General features: G+C 38.7%; 1 protein-coding gene across 1 annotated transcript in view; it reads left to right on the top strand.

Annotated features, from left to right (window-relative positions):
- Nucleotides 1-771: 771 nt before the first annotated feature.
- Nucleotides 772-21,909, top strand: part of PDE1C (phosphodiesterase 1C) — a 266,847-nt gene continuing 245,709 nt past the window's right edge. Inside the window, exons 1-2 of the mRNA XM_049785275.1 lie at nt 772-1,353; nt 9,357-9,383. Coding sequence (XP_049641232.1) covers nt 1,253-1,353; nt 9,357-9,383 — 128 coding nt within the window. The 5' untranslated portion in view covers nt 772-1,252. The remainder of the gene's footprint in view (nt 1,354-9,356; nt 9,384-21,909) is intronic.

The following is a 21,909-nucleotide window of genomic DNA, read 5'->3' as shown; positions in this document are numbered from 1 at the left end:
TGCACCAAAGGGCTATTTATTTAGTGCAATATAGCTCTCTCCTCCCTGAAATCCAAACTTGAACCTGAGCTACTGTTTAAGTTAACAAAGAAGTTAAATTAGTGAGGGCTTCAAGGCTCAAGGATCCCTGTGGGGGTCCTTGAAGAGCAGAGGCTGAGCTTGCCAGCTGCCTCTTTAAAAAACTGTAACAGTTTTGATTCTAACATTTGAGAGAGAGAGAATGAGAGAGAGGAGAGAGAGAGAAGAGAGAGAGAGGAGAGAGAGAGAGGAGAGAGAGAGATCCATTAGCAAGGAGCTATCAGGACTTTCTAAGTGATAGGTGTGGTTCCTTGAATTCTGGCAACTGCAGACTGGGAGTACTTGAATTCCCTGAATGATATTCTGGGGGTGCTTATCTGCAACCTCATTTCCAAACCATCTTCTCACTGGATCAGGGGTGTCTCAGGGTGCCAAGCTTTGTGCTCAGGTAGTGGAAGACCAGTGAACCTCTCTCCTGCCTTACAGATTCTACAAACCTTCTTCGGCTGGAGAGAGAGGGGGCGCTAGAGGAGAGGAAAGTGGGGTGAAGGGGCTGGGAAAGGGGCTGTCCCTGTGGGTGCCTGGGCTAGTGTCTGACTGGTCTTTCTAGACAGGTCCCTGCTGGGTAAAGCATCCCTTTCCCTCTCTCCCTGTCCTCTTCCATGTCCCACCCCACCAGTCCCCAGGTCACTTTCCTCCTCCCTGCCTCCTTCTCCTTCCCTGGGCTCCCCACCCCAGCCTTCCCTATCACTTCACTTCCCCTCCTACTTCACCACTTCAGAGGCTTTGTTTTGAGACGGGGGATGGGAGGAGGGAGAGAGAGAGAAAGCAAAAGCCAGAGAGAGAAGGGGGTGGGAGAATGAGGGAGAGTGAGTGAGAGCTGAAACAAGAGAGAAAGAGAGAGGAAAGGAGGGGAGAGCGCGAGCGAGAACAAAAATCAAGAGAGTCAGAAAGAAAGAGAGAGGAGAGAGAGAGTGACAGAGTACTTGCTCCTGGCAGAATCACAGCCTGGACCATGCCTGGCACCCGCAGCCGCCTTGGGGACCACCTGGTCCCAGAGGCACCCTGGACCGGAGCCTGCTCTCAGGCTGCCTTTTGAGGGCACAGAAGGGGAGAACTGTGAGCAAGCCCTGCGAAGTTGCTTTGCATTGCACTGACGGGAGAAGGGCTGAAGGGGCCACCCAGACTTTCCTCAGTCCTCTCAGGCTCTCTCTCTCAGCCATAACCTGGAACTATGGAGTCTCCAACCAAAGAGATTGAAGAATTCGAGAGCAACTCTCTGAAATACCTGCAACCAGAACAGATCGAGAAAATCTGGCTTCGGCTGCGAGGACTGTAAGTAAATCTCTTTCCCAATATTTCACTACACACTTTGCCCCTGCATGTCTCTTGAAGTGTCATCCCCATGTTCCACTACCTCTTCTTTCTTACAGTCACTGCTCCCTTCTAGAGATTTGTCTGGTGAGAGTCTTTGTGCCAGATTTGCCTGGTCCAAGTCTTGTTTCCTTGGGGGAAAGGGAAAAGAGATGGTCTAAGGTTTCATTCAGTTCTAGTGATTTCAGTTGTGGTTAGCTACACACACAAGGCTGCTTTTCTGTGTTTCTTTACTCAAGGAGAAAAGTTGAGATCAAAGAGGTATAATCAAAGCTCAAGTTTTCCTTGGTCAAATGCTGCCCGGCATTTTTGTAGGTGACCCAAGAACATAGTAGCTCAGAGACCAATTGGTTTCTTCCCTGCTTGAATTTTCCACTTCCTTTCTGAGCTCACTTCAACTTCTGATATATTTTAGTATTTCTAACTGAACAATGGTTTCTAGAAAGATGGGATGTTTTGGAACCAGTATGGCTGTGACGCAGTTATAGAGAGTTTCATGTCAGTATTTCACTATTCATTTATCTTGCCATACAGGGACCAGCAATCCCTGCATTTTACTTTATTGGTTGCTGTCTGCTTTTGCATGACGGTCAAAGATCATCTGAAAATACAGGATATCCTCTGGGAAAGAATCTCATAAACGTTGAACTTCTGATCACCCCCAGGTGATACTGGAGTGTTTGCTGAGTGCATATATGTTGTTCTTCCATAGGCGCAGATGACAAAGACACTCTGGTACATTACCACCTTCTGTTTATTCCCTGAGCTACGTTGGCATCATATATCTTGTGTTCAAAAATACACTTTCCATTCTTATCATCCATAAGTCAGAGACGAGGAAAGTTTCTTTTGTTCTAGTGGATGTTCATGAGAGGACATATAGCAGGTGCACACACAGATATCCAGAAGACAAAGCACTAAAACAAAATAGACCTTCGTCTACATCAGCCACTTTTATCCCAACCTAGACAGCCACAAGATTTCTATTCAAAATCATCCTATTCGAAATAAGGCAGTCTGTGTTTTTTTAAGGGTAGCTTAGAAATATCATTTAACAACGCTTCATTTTTTAAAATAAATCTTTATTTAAGCACCACGATTACAAGCATGTTTGTAATTGGGTTTCAGTTATAAACGTAACACCCCCCCCCATCACCAGTGCAACATTCCCACCACCAGTATCCCCGTCTTCCCCCACTTCTGCCTGTATTCACGACAGGCATTCTACTTCTCTCATTCTTTAACATTGTCATGTGAGTTGTTAGCATAGTCATTTCCCTAACAGAGTTCACCACTCTTTGTGGTGAGTTTCAAATTGTGAGCCGGTTGCTTCAAGTTCAAGTGAATTTGATGGCTATTTAGCTGAAAGGGCTAATCACAAGAAAGCATTTGATTTTTTTGTACAGTCTGCAAGGTTTACAAGCTCCTGCTTGTAAACTTACTTAGAACTAAGTCATGTTGTTCTGGCTGGCAGGCTCTTGTTTCTTTCGGTGAACGTAAGACCACCACTTTCAACATCTGCCACAAGCCCATGTGATATGCAGTGAAGGTTATAATCAATCACACTGAAAGTTTGTGCACACAGAATGTGTGTTGCGCCACAGAGTTGGAGCCCAAAGGATGGAAGGTGTTTGAAGGCGGTGCTCTTGTCCTCAGAACTAGAGGGATTTATATGCCCAGTTCTAGAGTGCTTCTCTGGGCTGTTTTACAATTCACACCAACTCCTCAGGAGTTACTCAGCAAAACTGGACCAAATTAGCAAGGCTGGGATAAGGACTGGTACAATAAAGCAGTTAGCATTAAACAACAGTCTTGTAGCTTTCTCTGTTTCCTGGTAAGATTTTTTTCCCCCTTGGTGACATGGTGTGATGGGTGTATATTTTACTTCTCTAGTCCCGTGGGTCTATCAAGCATAAAAAGGCAGGCTTTTTCTTCCCATGTGTGTTTTGGAAAAACTCTTGTTACCCTTCCTACAGAAACTCCTTGCAAGCAATAGCTTCAGAAGGGCTCTATCTTCACATTCTAATTTGAAAAGGACATGTTACTAGTGTTTATATGGCATTGTAGAAGAACCAGTGTTTTCATTCTTACTACCATTTAAAACAACAACTTGAATGCTATAATGAGCTGTTTTGAAAGACTCAAGAAACCAAAGCATACACTTATTTAGACAAGTTGAGATAACACTTTCGCAGCTCACAAAACTGGCGCCCTTCAGAGATGAAAAAGGGTTTCTTTGCATGGAAGCTAGGTCTCAGTTAGAGAAAGGAAGCCTGGCATTCAACATTACAGAAAGACCCAAGCCTTGTACTTTTCCTTACAGGAAAGACTTTCTAGGAGATGACAAATTGTAAATCTTGTTCAGTTTGTTGGAGGTTGATACACTCCAACTTGATACGTGATAGTGTAGGACTTGATTATCTCTTGCCTGTTCTCCTCAATGCTATCTTCTCTCTTGAGTATTTCCTTTACTAAACTGCAGCTAATTCTTCAACTCCACTAGAATGAAAGTTCCTCTTATACCTTGCTCACTGCTATGCCTCCACTGACTCTAACATATGTTTATGTAGTAAGTGCTCACTCAATAGGTTATAAAGGAAGCATCGATGAATGCTTTAATATTTGAAATGGAGTAAATATAGATTTGGGTATCTTATTCATCATATGAACATTGGTTAGATGGGAGGGAGGTTTTCTAAACAGTGTTCATCAGGTAAGGTGATGGGAAGACATTGGACAAGATGTGACCAAGCCTTATAGCAGAAAATATTGAAAATATTGGATATTGTCTAGGAATGCATTTCATTTACACAATGATATACTGACTCCTGTTAACCAGACTTTTCTCTTCTTACCTGATATCTTCACCCTTTGATAGTGGGGAGAAGTGGTCTGGGCCTGCTGCAGGAGGGTGATTAAAACTATTATCTACTATGAATCTATTGCATACATGTTTATAGAGTGTTCCTCTGACATAGATATCCTCATACCATCTTTTTCTAAATTTAAAATATATTTGCTTTAATAAAGTATTTATTAGACTCACTAGGAGATTCACAGCTGTAAAGTTGTTCATGATTGACTTTCAGTCAATTTCCAGCACCCTTCAGAAATGCACATTTCTCACAACTAATGTCCTCAGTTTCCTCCCACCCTTTTCCCTGTCCTCCCTTCTGCCTGCTTCTGAGCAGACATTCTCCCTGCCTCCTTCCCTTTGAGACACTGTGGTTTGCAATATTTTTACTGAAGAGGTACCGTGCATATCACTCTGCCTCTTTTCAACACCCAGTTCTTGTCTGAAGGGCTCAATTCTAACTATCATTATCATAGTGGTCCCTTCTCTGCCTTAACTGCACTCCCCTATGTGGCAATCCCATCTTTTCTTTTCTGCTTATTTTTTCCCCTGGCACATATCTCCATCTCCATAAATCTAGTCCTTTCTTTATTTTTAGTTAGTGTACTGTCTCTCTTCTAAGTCGATACTAAGCTCTACTAGAGCAGGAATTGTCTTATGGTGTAAAGTATACTTTTAGTACTCATGGAAAATACAGAGCTATTTCACTTGTTCCTAAGGAAACAATTAGGAAAAAAAACAATTAGTGTTTTCCTAATTTGTAGCAATAGCTTTGTAGCATCACCAGCTTCAGACAGGTTTTTTTCAATAATAAAATATGGCTTAACAAAGACTATCACAGATGAACTTACTGCACCCTGCAAGCCTCATATTTCCTGGAGTGGTGTCTCCCTTTGCCTTTGTATGGGTTGTGTGTCCAGCTGTGATTCCAGGTGATTTCACCCTGGACCACACCAGGACCACACCTGGATAACACCAGTGTCCCTCTCCACCATGGTACCTAGGAAACAAATCTTGTCGGAGGTATGCTGTGCTACCTCTGGTGAGCCACTCTTGGGTTTCCTAATGTTTCAGTTGTCTTCGTATGTGTTTGTCATTCTTTTGTCCTCTGTAGCAGTGTAAGAAATTTTTTGTGGACATTCCCATTGACTTATTTTGGTGAAGGAATCTTGAGTTGGGGAAAAATATGACTAAGGCTGAACTCTACCCCCCTGATGATATGGAGGAACCTCATGGTTGCCTGGCTTTGAGTCATGACTGAGACTTGGGTTTGGACCAACAGTTTTTCCATTGTCAGCCTGTTGGATGATGATAAAATGGGGCTGCTTTATATTTTTCTTTAAATTGAGGGTAAAAGAATAAATTTCACTTATTCTTTGTAATTTATTGCCACAATTCTAATTCAGTTATTATGTGTTTATGTTGCCAAATAATAAAGTAGTTACTAGAGTAGATTTTATGTTTATTAAAAAAACAATGAAGTGAACCAAAATAAGGAAGTAAAAAAAAACAATCAATCAATCAATAAACATATGTGGAAAAATGAAAAAAAAAATCTATGAAGTGAGATTCTTGCTTTAACTACGTAAAAGAATATTACTAAGAGAAGAAACAGTTATTAAGTAACAAAACTGGCAGTATTTTTTTATCATCTTACATTATTAGTTTGCAATTAGTTAGCTTGCATTTATATGTGATTAACTGGTCTGTAAGTTATTACTTCTCTTACTCACTGCTATTGTCATGATAGCTGTTATTGTAGTCATTTATCTAATTGCATTCACCACTCTTTGTGGTAAGCTTCATATCATGAGGCAGTTCTTCCAGCCCTCATCTCTATTGTCCCATACGATCCAGCTATACTATTCCTAGAAATATACCCTAGGAACACAAAAATACAATGCAAAAATCCCTTCCTTACACCTATATTCATTGCAGCACTATTTACCATAGCAAGACTCTGGAAACAACCAAGATGCCCTTCAACAGATGAATGGCTAAAGAAACTGTGGAACATATAAACAATAGAAAATTATGCAGCAGTCAGGAGAGATGGAGTGCTTAATGTTCTCATTACTCATGGGAATCACCTATACCACTAAATGAAGGAGAAATAGTAGAAAGAAGAAAAGAATGAGTTGAAAGAAAGCATGTATGATCTATTTCCTTTTAAATGACTTCAGTCAACAACACTATGTCCAACATCTTCCATTTGCTAAGTATTGTATTAAATAGGGAAGAAATTCTTGAAGAGAGACTATCAATCTTGCCTTCAGAGCAGTCTATGGTTCTGTAAGGGCAATGTCATGTGTACACACTGGCTAACATGGAACACACACACACACACACACACACACAAAGAGATGTGAAATTCAGTCTGGGAGACCCAGGAAGGTTGTCATTAAGTATGTCATGTAAAATCAGTCAGTTCTCAATGGGACTCCCTCTAGGATGAGCTGTACAAACTTACATTTTCTCATGTGCTTACAGGGCTCAATTTTGAATACAAGGTGACAGTATTTGGATGGCTTTGTCAATTTGTCAGGACATATCTATAAATGGGATATAAATTCTATTTAGATGGGAAGAGAAGCTGGTTTTGTGAGGCCAAAAAGGCATCCCAGAAAGTGAAAGGTGGAGCATTGTCAACAGACTAGAACTCTGTAAATCAGTTTTCTGGTCTCCTTTTTTTTTTAAACATCTACTGAATATTCAAATTATATTTTCTTAAGGGAAAATGGCAGTTGCAAGTGATTAAGTATTTTGTCAATAATCATGTGTGATGTGCCACCCTTGGGATAGAGCAAACTGTTGGGCAGGATCCTTGGTCCTATGAAGCTCTAAACAATGAACCAAAATAGTTCAACTGCACGTTGTATCTGCATTCATTTTCTTGTGGCTTCTAAACTCACTACTGTTTTAGATATGGGCAAAGAAAAACTGGATTTAACTAGAGCCTTCTTTAAGTTTCACAGCTAGACTGCATGGGGAAAAGGCTCATCAGAATTCAGACCCTGATTGACAAATCAGAGAGAAAATTGGAAAATGTATAAAATCACCTTTTACCAGAACTCTTAGACCACTTTTTAGACAGAGAAGATAATTTTTATCACTTTTCCTGATTAATTCAGTCTTCCACAATTTCCACTCATATTGTTTGTTCTTGCCCTCCAGAGAGAAATGGGCTGGTGTAGGCTCTTAGGAAGGGTTCCTGCTACCCTCATACTCAGCAGTTTCTACTTGATGGAATCCTAACCATCAAATAGGATGACTTTACTCCACTTTCATTATTTGGTGATAATGGTGTGGCAGTTTGGGTATATGTTCCAAATACATTTTTTAGACTTCAGATCCATGATGTGGATCTTTCTGAGTTAGGTGCTTCTTATGAGTAGGTGAGGAGAAGAAAAGTTAATTTTAAATTTTATTCGTCTTTGATTATCTTAGTGCTTCCTCCCAGTACGACTTTTGTCTGGTCCTTAGCAAATGCTGGGAGAATTATGACAAAGCCAGTTCTCTTCTGGTCTTTGAAGAAACCCTCTGCTGATGAAGAGGTTTCATTGTCTGGTTAGAAACCAGGAAATTTCATTTGGTCTGTATGCCCCTTGCCTTTGATTCTCTCAGACTCTTAGTGTGTTTTTTTTTTTTTTTCCAGTCTTGCTAGAAAAGTTAGTTCAGTTGAAGGAAGGTACCACGTATCCAGCTTCCCCTGCTCTTCTGTAGATGTAACCTCTGTGTTTGGTTACTTCCTGAGAGTTTGCGGTGCACAGATGACAGTATCCAAGTGAGAGCAAGAGTGAGAATAAATAGTAAGTGTGTATTTGTCAGCTTTTTGCAGTGTACAAAAACACCAGGGTACAGTGAACAGCTGCACCAAGAACCCACCTACTTGGGGAGACTGGCATCCAGATGTATTAGCTCATTTGTTTCTCATCATCACCTCTTGAGAATAGCCTTTTGCTTATAATCACTTTGCAATGAAAACATCAAGGTCGAGTGAAGTTGGAGTTGGTTCACACAGTAGAGCTCAGCACCAAAGTTAGATGGAAATATTATTTGCTTGCTCTGAAGTCTTAGCCCTAGTCCAAGTCTTAGTCCAAGTCCTACCCGTTCTTTTAGTTCTTTTCTCAACAGATGATAAAACTCAAATACATAAATATATATTTATAATATATAAATACATCCATGCTTTAATAGTCCTATATGTATATATATGATGATATCTGTTCTTGCTTACATAATTTAAAGAAATGAATAACTTAACAGTCAACACATCACGTACTACTTTCTTCATATACATGTCTTAATGCATCATTATAGGTTTGCAAACTAATCATCATAAGAAGCCTTATGCATATCCAATACCACACATAGTTAAAACATTTTTCTTGTGATGAGAGCCCTAAAGAAGGACTTTTGTACCAATTTTCAAGTATGCAATAGAGTATAAAGTGTATAATAATGTATAAAGTGACTATAGTCACTTTACTACTATATGTTATAATCTTAGGAGTTAAAGATTTTTCTAGTTATAATAATAATATTCATTACTAAACATTGGATGATGAGTGCAAATGAGAATAGATGAAGTAAGCCATTCTTCAAGATCCTAGTCATCGATTTGCTGTTTGCTTTTGGATAAACTGATATCAGGACATTGCTAGACAAGATCACATTGTAGATTTGTTATACATGCTGCTTATTCCATTGCTGTCAATGTTTTCATTTGAGCAAAAGTGTAGCAGATTATCATGATACTTAATATGAAATAGAAAAAAATGACATAAGAAACCTACTCATGGAAAACTTGGTGCTTAGAAGGGAAAGAAAAAATACAGAAGTAACTGAGCTCATGAGATATTGTTTGAAACCATCGAAGCTATGCTTACTTAGATGCATCTGAGCATAAAAGAACACCAGCATCCCAACAGTTAAACCAGATGATACAACTCTTACTTGGGATTGTAATCCACCAGTCTCACAGAGAGAAGATTCCACTATATATACACTCATATACTCATCTTCATATACTCACCATTGCTAAATTTTCCTGACCTATTGACAGCATATTACTCTTTCCTAATATGTATTTATGCTTCTTTTTCTACAGGAGGAAATATAAGAAAACGTCTCAGAGGTAAGAGCATCTTTCAAAGAAACAAAGATGATTGGTTGAATCCTTTATAAGCCAACTGTGCATGTTTGTGGACAATCATTGTAATAAACAGTTTTTTGAATCCTTCTCATCAAGTTGCCTTCTTTATCTTTACATTTCTGCTGCTGTAATTAAAAAATTATTTGCTGGCATTTAGGGAGTCACAGGAAGTAAATACATTCATCGGATAGTAGAAAATAGTATGGATTGAAAAGCTTGGCCTGATGAACCTTCTAAGTCAGGGGTCTCAAACTCAATTTACCTGGGGCCGCAGGAGGCAAAGTCAAGGTGAGGGAGGGCCACATAAGGGATTTCGCTTACCGAATATTCGCAATAAAAAATCGCATTAGTAAGAAAAAAATCGCAAAAAAAAAAAATCGCATTAAACATTTGCATACCCCGAACGGAACTGCTGGGGTATGCGAATGTTTAATGCAATTTTTTTCTTACAATGCTATTTTTATTGTGATTATTTGGTAAGCGAATAACCGCAAATACTGCGATATTTGAAGGCCAGCCGCGGGCCACAAAATGTTGTACGGAGGGCCGCAAATGGCCCGTGGGCCTCGAGTTTGAGACCCTTGTTCTAAGTGATTTTACTAAAACTGGACTAGGACTGATTGAGTTGGGGATACTGAAGGTTCAGTGAATAGTACAGAGGTGGTTTTTTTTGTTTTTTTGTTTTTTTTAAATGGTTGAAAAATCTGTGCTACATTCACACCTTTGAAACATACACAGATGTTGAAAAAATTACACTAACTGTTTTAGGGAGAACTAGAAGAGATGCTTTTCTTTTTTTTTGTTTGTTTTTTTTTTTTTGATCATAGTGTCTTACATATTGTTGACAATAACATTTTAGGTACATATTTACATAAAATCAGGGGGGATTCCCATCACCAAATTGTCCTCCCTACACCTCCGTTTTTGTCCTACCTCCCATTTCCTCTTCCCTCACCCCCAGGGCGGCTAGAATATGTGGTCTGTACAGAGGTGTTTTTAAGTACATTTTCTCTATTTGAATTCACAGCTTTTTATTTTCCTCAATCCACAATGAAGTATCCTCATTCTATAGGTCTTTTTAGTGATGGCCTCTTGACTCAATGTGAAGAGTATATAATTAAGTTACTATACCATCTGCCATAACTCAACTGCACCATTACATAAGAAAAGAAATCTATAAACATAAGGATCTGGGTTGTGCTTTGCAGATATTTTCTTGTGTGAAAGGAGCCTTGATCTAGGGTCATTGTTTACCATAATGAATGGGGTTATTAAATGCTGTCCCTACAATTATCAGTATTTCCAAGTTGAAAGTGATTTATTGGTTCTTCGTGGAGTGCAGGATGGGCAGAGCCTTCCAAGTGGTGCTTGTCTCATGGTCCTCAGCTACTCCATCCAGTTCAGTGGCTTAATACAGGGCCTGAGGATGTAATGTGGTGCTATTTGGGCCAAGCAGTTCCAAGACCTCAGTAGTTATCCGAACAATTCTCAAGGGCCTTCAGGGCCATACCCAGAATTACTTGCAAGGCATGTGTCCTAATCTTTATACTGCCTCCCCAGTGTCTGAATGACTAATTCTTTTTTTCCTTGTTTGGGGGCATATACCTGCTGGTTTTCATGGATTATCTCTAAATCTGAGTTCAGAAAGTATTCTGGGAGGTGCTCAGAGAACCCATATAAGGTACAAAGATTGAATTAAGGTGGGAGGCATGCAAAAAAAGCGCCATATTAGTTTTATTCTTTTCCAGTCACCCAATCTGTTTGTTCTTTGAATTAATGCCCTCCCTGCTCCAGAAGTATTTAAAAATTTTCTCATAAAAATGTTCTTCAAGGGATGGAGAGATAGCATGGAGGTAAGGCATTTGCCTTGCATGCAGGTGGTTTGAATCCCCACATCTCATATGGTGCCCTGAGCCTTCCAGGAGTGATTTCTGAGTGTAGAAGAGCCAGGAGTAACCCCTGAGTGCTGCCAGGTGTGAGCCCCCCCAAAATACTCTTCAATAGGTATCTACTGATTTATAGAAACAATATGTTTATTTGTGTATGCCCACCAGTCATGAACATGGTAAGGGAACATGAATAGTAGAATAGTAGGATAATGGGAGCTGAAGCAATAGCACAGTGGCTAGAGATTTTGCCCTGCATGTGGCTGGCTCAGATTTGATCCCTGGCATCTCATTTGGTTCTCTGAATTATATGTTCAGGTGTAACCCCTGAGCACCATCATGTGTGGCCAAAAGACCAAAAAAAACCCCCAAATTATAGAATAATGGCATGAGCATAGGAAAGTGCATTATATGATAGAACTTACTCACTGGCTCATTTTGTATAATATTTTTGTTTTTATATGTGTTTATACACGTTTGGTTACAGAATATTTATTTTTCTACAATTATGTCCTCATAGTATTACTTAAAACTGTTTAAACTAAGTTTGCCTTTTGGGTGTTGCCCTGGGTTTTTGTGTGCTGTTTTGGTTACCTTTAGTTTCTCTTGCTGAGGAGTTGAACCTCTTGCATATGCCTTTCTGGAACTTCTGCATCTACCACAGTGCTAGGTATATAGTAATAATTAGTTCCTATGTCAATGTTGCTTTTTGACTCACTGAATGAATACTAACTCTTCTTAGGTACTGAACTTTTCAAAGGATGTTTCTCAAGTGACTCTGATGGCTCCAGGAATTGTATGCAGTTGATGGAATTGTATGTAATTTGGTTTGGTGTTGACTGGAACATAATCCTAAGTTATTTTTCATGTTGTGTTATTCCCTATTTTCTATATTATGTAGCAGGGCAGGAAACTTACCCTGCCTTCTTCCAGTAATCCATAAAGCTATCAGCTTTGAGACTGGCATACCATTGTGTTTTCAAGGCTTGGTTTTCCTCTCTTTCAAGAGTTAAGTCAGGCTATGAAACTTATGGGCAGACATGGAGATGGCTCTGGGTATCCCTTTCATTTCTGATTCAGTTTATTAGAATTCTCTCTCTCTTTTCTCTGCTGATTGCTAGTGGTTTATCGTTCTTTTTTATTTTTTCAAATAATCATCTCTTGCTTTCATTGATTTTTTTTTGTATTTGTTTGGTGATTCCAGTTCATTAATCTCTGTTCTAGGTTTTATTATTTTCTTCCTCCTCTCTATTTTGAACTCCTTTGTTGGTCATTTTCCAGATTCTTAAGTTGTGCAGTCAAATTTGTTTATGTGAGACCTTTTTTTCCTTTCTGACGAATTCATACATAACTATGAGCTTTTTTCCCCAATACTGCTTTTGCTGTGTCCCACATGTTTTGGTAGGTCATGCTCTTATTTTCATTTGTTTCCAGGGATCTTTTGATTTTCTCCCTAACCCATTAATTGTTCAATAATGAGTTATTAATTTCCAGATGTTTGAGTTGTTAACTCCTTTTCTATTTGTGATAAATTTCTAAAGTCAAAAATGTAAAATATGTTTAAATTGTTTTTGGTAAATATCATTTAATTTTATGTATTTCTTAATCCTTAAAGGCCAACTTTGATTTCAAAGTTATCATCCCACTACACTTCAACAGAGGTAATATTTTTTTTAAATATTTCATAAAATACAAGACAAATCTTAGTAGGGAGAGAATAGTTTTGATGATAATTATTCTCCTGAATAACTTTTTAATAGACAGACTTAAGTCAAAATATTCACGCTATCAGAGCTTATTACTATGGTAGAAGTGTACCAATTATCATGAGATGATTCTCTTCATGCACAGAATAAATTTTATTGGAAGAGGCTTTGACTCACTAAGATTAAGGTAAACCAACCTTTTGCCTCCTGAATAAGTATTGCTTAGAAGTTTCAATCTTTCCAAGAGACTTGCTATTTATAAGAGGTAAAATGGTAAATTTATGAAGAAAATTTCCCAGGAAACCTGCTTATCCATAAAACTCTCATCAGGTTTTCTTTAATACAGTAGCAGTTTCAAACTATCATGGTCTGATTCAGAGATATATAATTTTGAAAAAGTCCACCGGACTGCATACACAATAGTAACAAATACATAGAAATAATAACTTCTATTTCGGGAGGATGGGTTTTGGTCACACTCGGCTGTGCCTATGGATTACTCCTGGCTCTGTGCTCAGAAATCACTTCTGGCAGGCTCAGGGGACCATATGGGATGTCAGGAATCAAACCGGACTTCCTTCGCTGTTGCCCATGTGCAAAGCAAATGCTCTACCGCTATGCTATCTCTCCAGCCCCAACAATCAACTTCTATACTAACCCAAAGAAAGGAATTTCTGTCATAAATGATGTTCAAAACAAATAGCAGGGGAACTTCTGACAAATGTATACACACACACGGGACACTCACAGAGAGAGATAGAGTGATACATAAATTACAGGTCCACAAACCTGAGAGACCACTGCAAACACATGTCTATTTTTTCCATGTCTGGACTATAGAAATAATTTGAGCAGACTAACCAGTTTGGGGTGTTAAGCCACATAAGAGAGTGGAGCTGATTTTAAGTTTATTTTGATAAACTTGTTATTGATCCTACCCTTATTAGCTCCTTCAAAAATGTATGCTTAGAAACATAAATGTTTAACCCTATATAATTTTATGAAACTAGGCATATTTCTTTTTTGGTTTGATTTGTTTTTTGAAACACACCTGGCAGCACTCAGGGGTTTCTCCTGGCTCTGCACTCAGAAATCACTCTTGGCAGGTTCCAGTTTTTATTTTTGGGGCTTCCTAATTATCGCTTGGGATCTTGGGAAAGAGCCTGTTTTTGTGAGACATGATTAATTAGGATAGACCAATGCTTGGGCCTAGTGGTACTCAGAAGTCATCAGGCTACACCCAGAAATGCTCAGGAAGCATGTGGTGCCAGGAACAGATGTATGTAAGGCTTGCACCGCTCTTCCCAATTATAGTGTGTGTGTGTGTGTGTGTGTGTGTGTGTGTGTGTGTGTGTTGCTGATTCTTTAGGTTTTCTCTGAAAGATTCTCTGAAAGAAGTTAAATTCTGAGAAATATTTTGAAGATCATTATTAAGTCAGCCCATAAATCACCTCATAAGTGTGTGTGCAATTTATGTTACACACAGAGACGGTAGAGCGGTCTCTTTAACAGGAGTTCTTTTCCTGTATGTGTTTAATGACTTCTTTCACTTGGATTTTAATATGGCTCAGTAATCACATTTGATGAGCCCAATAATTGATTAAGTCCAGCAAATGACTTCCTTACTCAGATCTGCCCATATTAAGCTTTCCTAAATCAACATATTTAATGAGTCATCAGCTACCTTTGTTGGTTGTTGAAATATATTGTCCTGTGTGGATAGGAGTAGGAAGATGAGTGTTTATCACCATTTGAGAAAGCTGCATTCTAGGTAATTGTACTCTTAACAGTTTTATTGTTCACTGAAGTAGGCTCCCATTTTATTCCTGGGACTGATATACTTATTGGGATATTTGAAGTCCTTTCAGTGCCATGATCAGTATCATTAACAGAGAATGTGTAAACTGTTGTCTTTTACATTTGTAATGAAAGTTGACAGCAAGATACAATTGGGGAAAGTTAAGAAGAATGATAAAGATAAATCAAGGTATTTATATTTAATATTTAAAAACAAGCAATTTATGCTTTGTTTACTTAAAGTGCTGTTTTTTTAAAGTGTACTTTTTTAAAATTGAGATACTGTGATTTGCAATTCTGTTAAAGATGGTTTTCTGTCTACATAATTCCAATGCCACATCTATCATCAGTGTACTCTCTATTCTCTCCCCGAAGCTCCCAGTGTCTCTCCTTTCATCTCCAGCCTCTACAACCTCACTACTTTATATCAGTTCTCTTCTTTGGCCCTTTGTTGCTACCTTACTTTGTGTCTTTAATGAAAGAAATCATAAGAAATATCAGATCTTTCTTTCTGACTAATTTTATTCAGCATGATGTGCTCTAGTTTCATGCATGTTGTTGCCAATTGCATGATTTTGTTCTATGTTGAGGTGCATAGTACTAGTTGTGTACCTGATGATCAATTTATCCATAGTTGGGCATTTGAATTTTTCCTACTTAATAATTGTACTAAGTTCAGTAATGAACATAGGTTTGCATATACTGTTTCACATGAATGATTTGTGTTTTGAAAAATAAATGTATATAGATGTATTTGAAATTTAAGAATTAGTAGTGACAACAGGGACAAGAGGATCTACTAAAATATATTTAAAATTAATTTTATGCATTTGATATTTAGGCCCAAATGATAAAATTTAAAGCAATATGGGAATGGCTTGTTAGATACGGGCATTTCAGATAAAACATGGTCAAGGGAAAGATGATAGTTATAGTTCTAAACAATAGTCAGACTTGAGAGTACTTGCTATATATTCATCCCTTAACACATTGCTGTTCTCTCAGAAGGGGTGTAGATACACAGGTGCATGGAAATTTGATGCAAGAGACAACACAAGAGGATAGAAGTCATACATGGTCAGATCAGGCAGTGAGATTTAGTAACTAACTAGCTTAAGCACTGAGTCTGGAATACACAATTCAGAAATGACCTTGGCAGAAAACTGTAATTTCTGAGTTGAGTCTCATGTGAATGTAATTTTCATTTTTTTCTTATTTTATTTTCCCATCTTATAATTACTACTATATTGAACTTGAGAATCTCATTATAAGCTCTGACTGTTGATGTTTATTCAACTTTAACTTTTTGTTCCATCACTTCACCCTTGCTGAATGGAACTTAAATCTTTTTATAAACCTTTGTCATAATCTTAGTCTAAAATGTTCATAAAACAGAATTTGAATTATGCCCTTGATACATTTTATCCTGTTTTCTTCACCTCTTTCATTCTGTATATTATATCTGGTTCTGTCTTACTACAATATCTCTGATTATACCAGTTAGGTTTACAAAAATATCAGCAAGAAATTCCTTAGCTTCCTGCCAGGTCTTCCCAGCAGCCAGCACCATAGCCCCTACCGTTGCCAAGGATAGGTCTATGCTATTCCCCCCCCCATAAATCTTCCTCACCCCAAGGTCGCAGACCCTAGCTCACAGGGGTGGCTCACAGACATATCTGACACCTTTTTTAATTAAATCATTTTTATTTTTACCAAAGTGAATTACAAGTCTTTCACAGTAATATTTTAGGTACATAGGGACATTGAATCAGGGGCAGTTCGACCACCAGTGTTCTCCTCCTTTCATCCCTGTTCCTAGCATGCATTTCATATCCCCCTTCTTTGATCCCCGGGCTGCTAGTATAAGTGGTCCCCTCTGTCTAGCTTGTTGTAGATTGGGTTTCGATTCTGTTGTTGTTGGCTTTGGATTTGGTGTTTAAGTATGATCGTTTTTTATTTCTGCTCAATGCTCATACACCTCTAAGATACTTTTTAAAGCAGAGCATTCATAAATGACCCTCATCCAACCTTCCTGCCGGGTCTTGACAGCACCCAGCTCCTAGTCTACTACTGTCACCCAGGGTAGGTCTGTGTGAATTGTTCATATTCCCATTGCCCCACAAACCTCACAGACACTTTAGATTATACCAGATGGTTCTATTTTCCCTTAGAAAATATACAGCACCAAATCCAGAAGAACAACCTAACAAACTAGTTTGCAACATTTCTTTTTTTTTTTTTTTCGTTTTTGTTTTGGGGTCACACCCAGCAGTACTCAGAGGTTACTTCTGGCTCTCACTCAGAAATTGCTCCTGGCAGGCTCGGGGATCATATGGGATGCCAGGATTCGAACCACCGTCCTTCAGCATGCAAGGCAAATGCCTTACCTCCATTCTATATCTTAGGCCCCTAGTTTGCAAGATTTCTATCATACTTGGGTAACCTTGCTGATCTAGAATAAATAAACCCCAAAATAGACATACCTCCAACCATCTTACCTAAACTACTATATATATTTAATGCAATCTCTATTCAAATTCAGACATCATTCTTTAAGGACCACGGAAAATCCATTATCAAGTTTTACAAATCAAGAATTACAAAATACCTAGCTTAACCAAATTTGAATTTAAAAAAAGAAACTGGGGGGCATCACTTTACCTAAGTTGCAGCTCTACTACAAAGCCATAGTGATCAAAAGAGCATGGTGTTGGAACAAATACAGAATCTCAGAACAATGGGTCAGAATAAAATATCCAGTGACATACCCCAAAATATATGGTCAACTAATTTTTGACAAATGAGCCAAGAATTTGAAATAGAACAAAGACAGTTCTTCAACAAATGGTGTTGGAACAACTGGATAATCACGTGTAAGAAATTAAAGATGGATCCATACTTCACACCTTACCCAAAAGTCAACTCAAAATGAATTAAAACCTTGATATATGACCCAAAGGCATAAAGTTCATTGAGGAAAACATACAGAGAGCACTCCAAGACTTAAACCTCAATAAAGTCTAATAATAGGATGTCAATGGCAAGAGCTATAGCATACAATCTAAATAAATAGGACATATAAAACTAAAAAGTTTCTGTATGGCAAAATTAATGCAAGCTTAAACTAGAAGACTAAACTAGACTTAAACTAGAAGCCAACTGATTCGAAAAAAATTGGACTTAAGATATCAGAAAAAATTTGATATCTATGATATACAGGTTACTAGCAAAGGTTAGCTCCACAAAACCTAAAAAATAATTTAAAAATGGGGAGACGGGGGCTGGAGAGATAGCACAGCGTTGGGCATTTGCCATGCATGTGGCCAACAGAAGATAGACCTAGGTTAGATTCCCAGCATCCCATGTGGTCCTCTGTGCCTGACCGGAGAGATTCCTGAGCACAGAGCAAGAAGTAACCCTTGAGCACTGCTGGGTGTGACCCAAAAACCAAAAACAAAAATAAAATGGGGAAAAGAAATGGACACTTTTCTGAGGAAGACCAACAGATGGCCAACAGACACATAAAAATATGGTTATCATCACTTATCATTAAGAAGATTCAAATCAAGACAACAGTGAGGTACCATCTTACACTAGTGAGGATGGCACATATCAAAAATAATGGGAACAATCTTTGTTGGCAGTGATGTGGTAAGAACAGAACTCTCATCCACTGCTAGTGGGAATGCTGCCTGGTGCAATCCCTATGGAAAATAGTATGGAGGGTTCTCAATAAAGTCAAAATTGACCATATGACCCTGCCATACCTGTCTGGGGTATCTGTCCTCAGGATAGAAAAACATTCATGCAAAAGTATTTTTTCACACCACTATTCATTGGAACACTCAGTACTATTAATAGCTAAGACTCAGAATAAACCTATATGTCCAACAACAGATGAGTGGATTATGAAGTTGTGTACATATACACAGTGTAATACTACATAGCAGTAAGAAATGATACAATCATGCAAGCAGAAACATGGATGGAACTAGAAGATATTATGTTAAATGAAATAAGCCAGAAGAAGGATAAATACAGAATCATATCACTTATATGTGGCATTTAGTATAACTCCATGAAGAAACACAATGTTCTAAGAGATAAATACTCTGAACAAACACTGTAAGTGGTAGGGTATAACAAGAAGGAAACAAATCAAGTGGAAGAGGTAAAACACACGCACAAAAAAAAACTTTACTCTCTTTAAACTATAAAGAAACCTCTATGACCATACAACCCTGAATGTGTCCCATCTCATCTCTTAAACTATAAAGAAACCTCCAACAACAGAAACAGCTTTTTAGATTGAACAGGTGTTCAATCAACCTCTGACTAAAGAGGCCCATAATAATGTTATACTTTTTTATTCACTGAAACAAATGCAGAATGTGATTGAAAGCCAGAGATTCCCACTGCAATGCCGACTATCAGTATATTTTAGTATCTTAATTTTATTATGTATAAAGTAACTCTTCAACCTTTTTGTCCACAGTGGTTCTTGGAGATATAATTTGGTCACTCTAATTTTACATTTCAGTGATCTATCATATCAGACTCCAAATACAGTGCTCATTATGACAATATATTGAAAAAATACTCTAATATATCCATTTTCTTTTGATTATGCCTGCTACTATGATCTAATGTCCATAGAGTCCACTGAAATAGTCAACTGCATACTATAGACTTTTGTTACAGGCCCCACTCATTGAGTATGTTTTTGCAAATTATATTTTTGAACTTAGGCTACATTACTATTAAATTATCATGCTCACACTGTCAGTTTTACTTCAGAAAAGGAACCTGGATACAGAAGAAATGGTAGACAATATTACATGGGTAGACTCCTCTTATAGTGCTCACTACCCTATTGCTTAAAAATCTAGACTTGAAAATTATGTTTATCTAAAATACTCCATGCATAATCTAACCTTGCAAGCTCTATTTAGCAAAATTTACCCTCACCCCTGATGAAGTACCTAGAAATTCGAAAATCTCCCCCTCCCCCATGTGTTAGCCGCATTTTTAAAGTGCTTTGACCCAGCCTATAGGGTCAGTCTTTCAAGCACAACCTATGAATAGATCTCAAATTTCTGTCCACAAATGGTTGTGAATGTCTATGTGGGGATTCCTCTATGTTTGTCTTATCTGTATTGTACATAATTCCTGCCTATTTTGTATAAAATCTCTATTACATTTTATCCACCTCACCCACCCCCATTCACCACCTTACAAAATGCCATCTTTTGGGGTTTTGGGGGGACACAGCCAGTGACGCTAAGGGGTTACTCATGGCTATGCACTCAGAAATCACCCCTGGCTTGGGGACCATATGGGACACCAGGGGATCGAAACACGGTCAGTCAGTTCTAGGCTAGCACTGGCAAGGCAGATGCTTTATAGCTCCGCACCACCACTCCAGCCCCAAAATTTCTTCTATCTTCTCGCCCCCATAACAATCATTAATTATCTCTCCCTATTTAACACTCTTTCCCTTAAATTCTTTTTATTGTTTTTTTTTTGTTTGTTGTTTTTTTCTTTTTTTTTTTTTTTGGCCACACCCGGTGATGTTCAGTGGTTACTCCTGGCTATGAGCTCAGTAATTGCTCCTGGCTTAGGAGACCATATGGGATGCCAGGGGATAGAACTGTGATCCATCCTAGGCTAGCATGGGCAAGGCAGACACCTTACTGCTTGCTCCACTGCTCCAGCCCTTCCCTTTAATTCTTAACTCCTCAGGAACCAGGACCTTCCCCCTACCCCAGCAAACTGCCACCAGCTCCCAAAGAAAAAGGACACCCCTTTAACCCTTTGTCTTTGGCCCATGCTACACCCTTCATACAGATTCATTCTATGTGACTTTCTCCCTTCTTCCCTCACTGTGGACTGTTTCTTGCTACTGGATTCAGTTCCAGAGAAACCCCCAGTTTGAGAACACTACCTGATCCCTAACTGCTACTAACAATTTTGCAGACTCCACTAGACCATTGTGCAGGATGAAAATGGGCTCTGGATTTTATGCCCCACTCAGACTCTCTCAAAAGACTTAAAGGGAATATCTACCATATTTGCTGGCGTATAAAACGAATGGGCATATAAGACGACGCCCCTAATTTTTCAGTTAAAACATAGGTTGAGGTCTATATTCGCTGTATCAGACAGAACATACCTGTGCTGCAATGGGCGTATGAGACGACCCCCTAATTTTTCAGTTAAAAACATAGGTTTAGGTGTATATTCGCTGTATCAGACAGAACGTTCCTGTGCTGCAACTGTATGTCCCACAGTGAGCCAATCACAACAAGCAAAGGTCCAAAGGTTATACTGTAATAGACGTCCTCTCTGGCCACTCTGAGCAAGATTTTTGACAGTGTAGATTCGGGCCCAGAACATTGTCTAATTTGCATGCATCAAAAGCCTGCTTGGATTGGCTGAGTCAGAGAGGCAGTCCGAGCAGCCTGGCAGTGATTGGTGCAGAACATCGTCTAATTTGCATGTATCAAAAGCCTGCTTGGATTGGCTGAGTCAGAGAGGTTGTCCAAGCAGTCTGGCAGTGATTGGGCAGGATCGAGTTGGAAAATTCGTTTTCTGGCAATATTCAGACAATTTTCCTTTAGCGGCATATTGAAACATTTTTCGGGATATACTCGGCGTATAAGATGATCCCACTTAGGGCCAGAGAGATAGCATGGAGGTAAGGTGTTTACCTTTCATGCAGGAGGTCATCGGTTCGAATCCCGGCGTCCCATATGGTCCCCCATGCCTGCCAGGAGCAATTTCTGAGCCTGGAGCCAGGAATAACCCCTGAGCACTGCCGGGTGTGACCCAAAAACCAAAAAAAAAAAAAAAAAAAAAAAAAAAAAAGATGATCCCATTTTCGGTTGACTTTGTTTTTGTTTCAAAAGTCATCTTATACGCCAGAAAATACGGTATATGTTTTTTGTATATTTCAGTAGACTCATTTCCTTACTGGTTATAACTCCTAGTGTTTAATCACACCTCCCCTTATTTTGGATCTGGTTGATAGAAAATTCTAGTAGAAAAGTCTTGCTTGGGATATGAACTCAGGTCAGAACCAGGCCGTAGAGATTGTATAGCCCATTATTTTTAACCACT

This window comes from Suncus etruscus, chromosome 13 (assembly GCF_024139225.1).
Source record: "Suncus etruscus isolate mSunEtr1 chromosome 13, mSunEtr1.pri.cur, whole genome shotgun sequence".
Classification (NCBI taxonomy): Eukaryota; Metazoa; Chordata; class Mammalia; order Eulipotyphla; family Soricidae; genus Suncus; species Suncus etruscus.
This window is presented reverse-complemented; position numbering and strand designations above follow the sequence as displayed.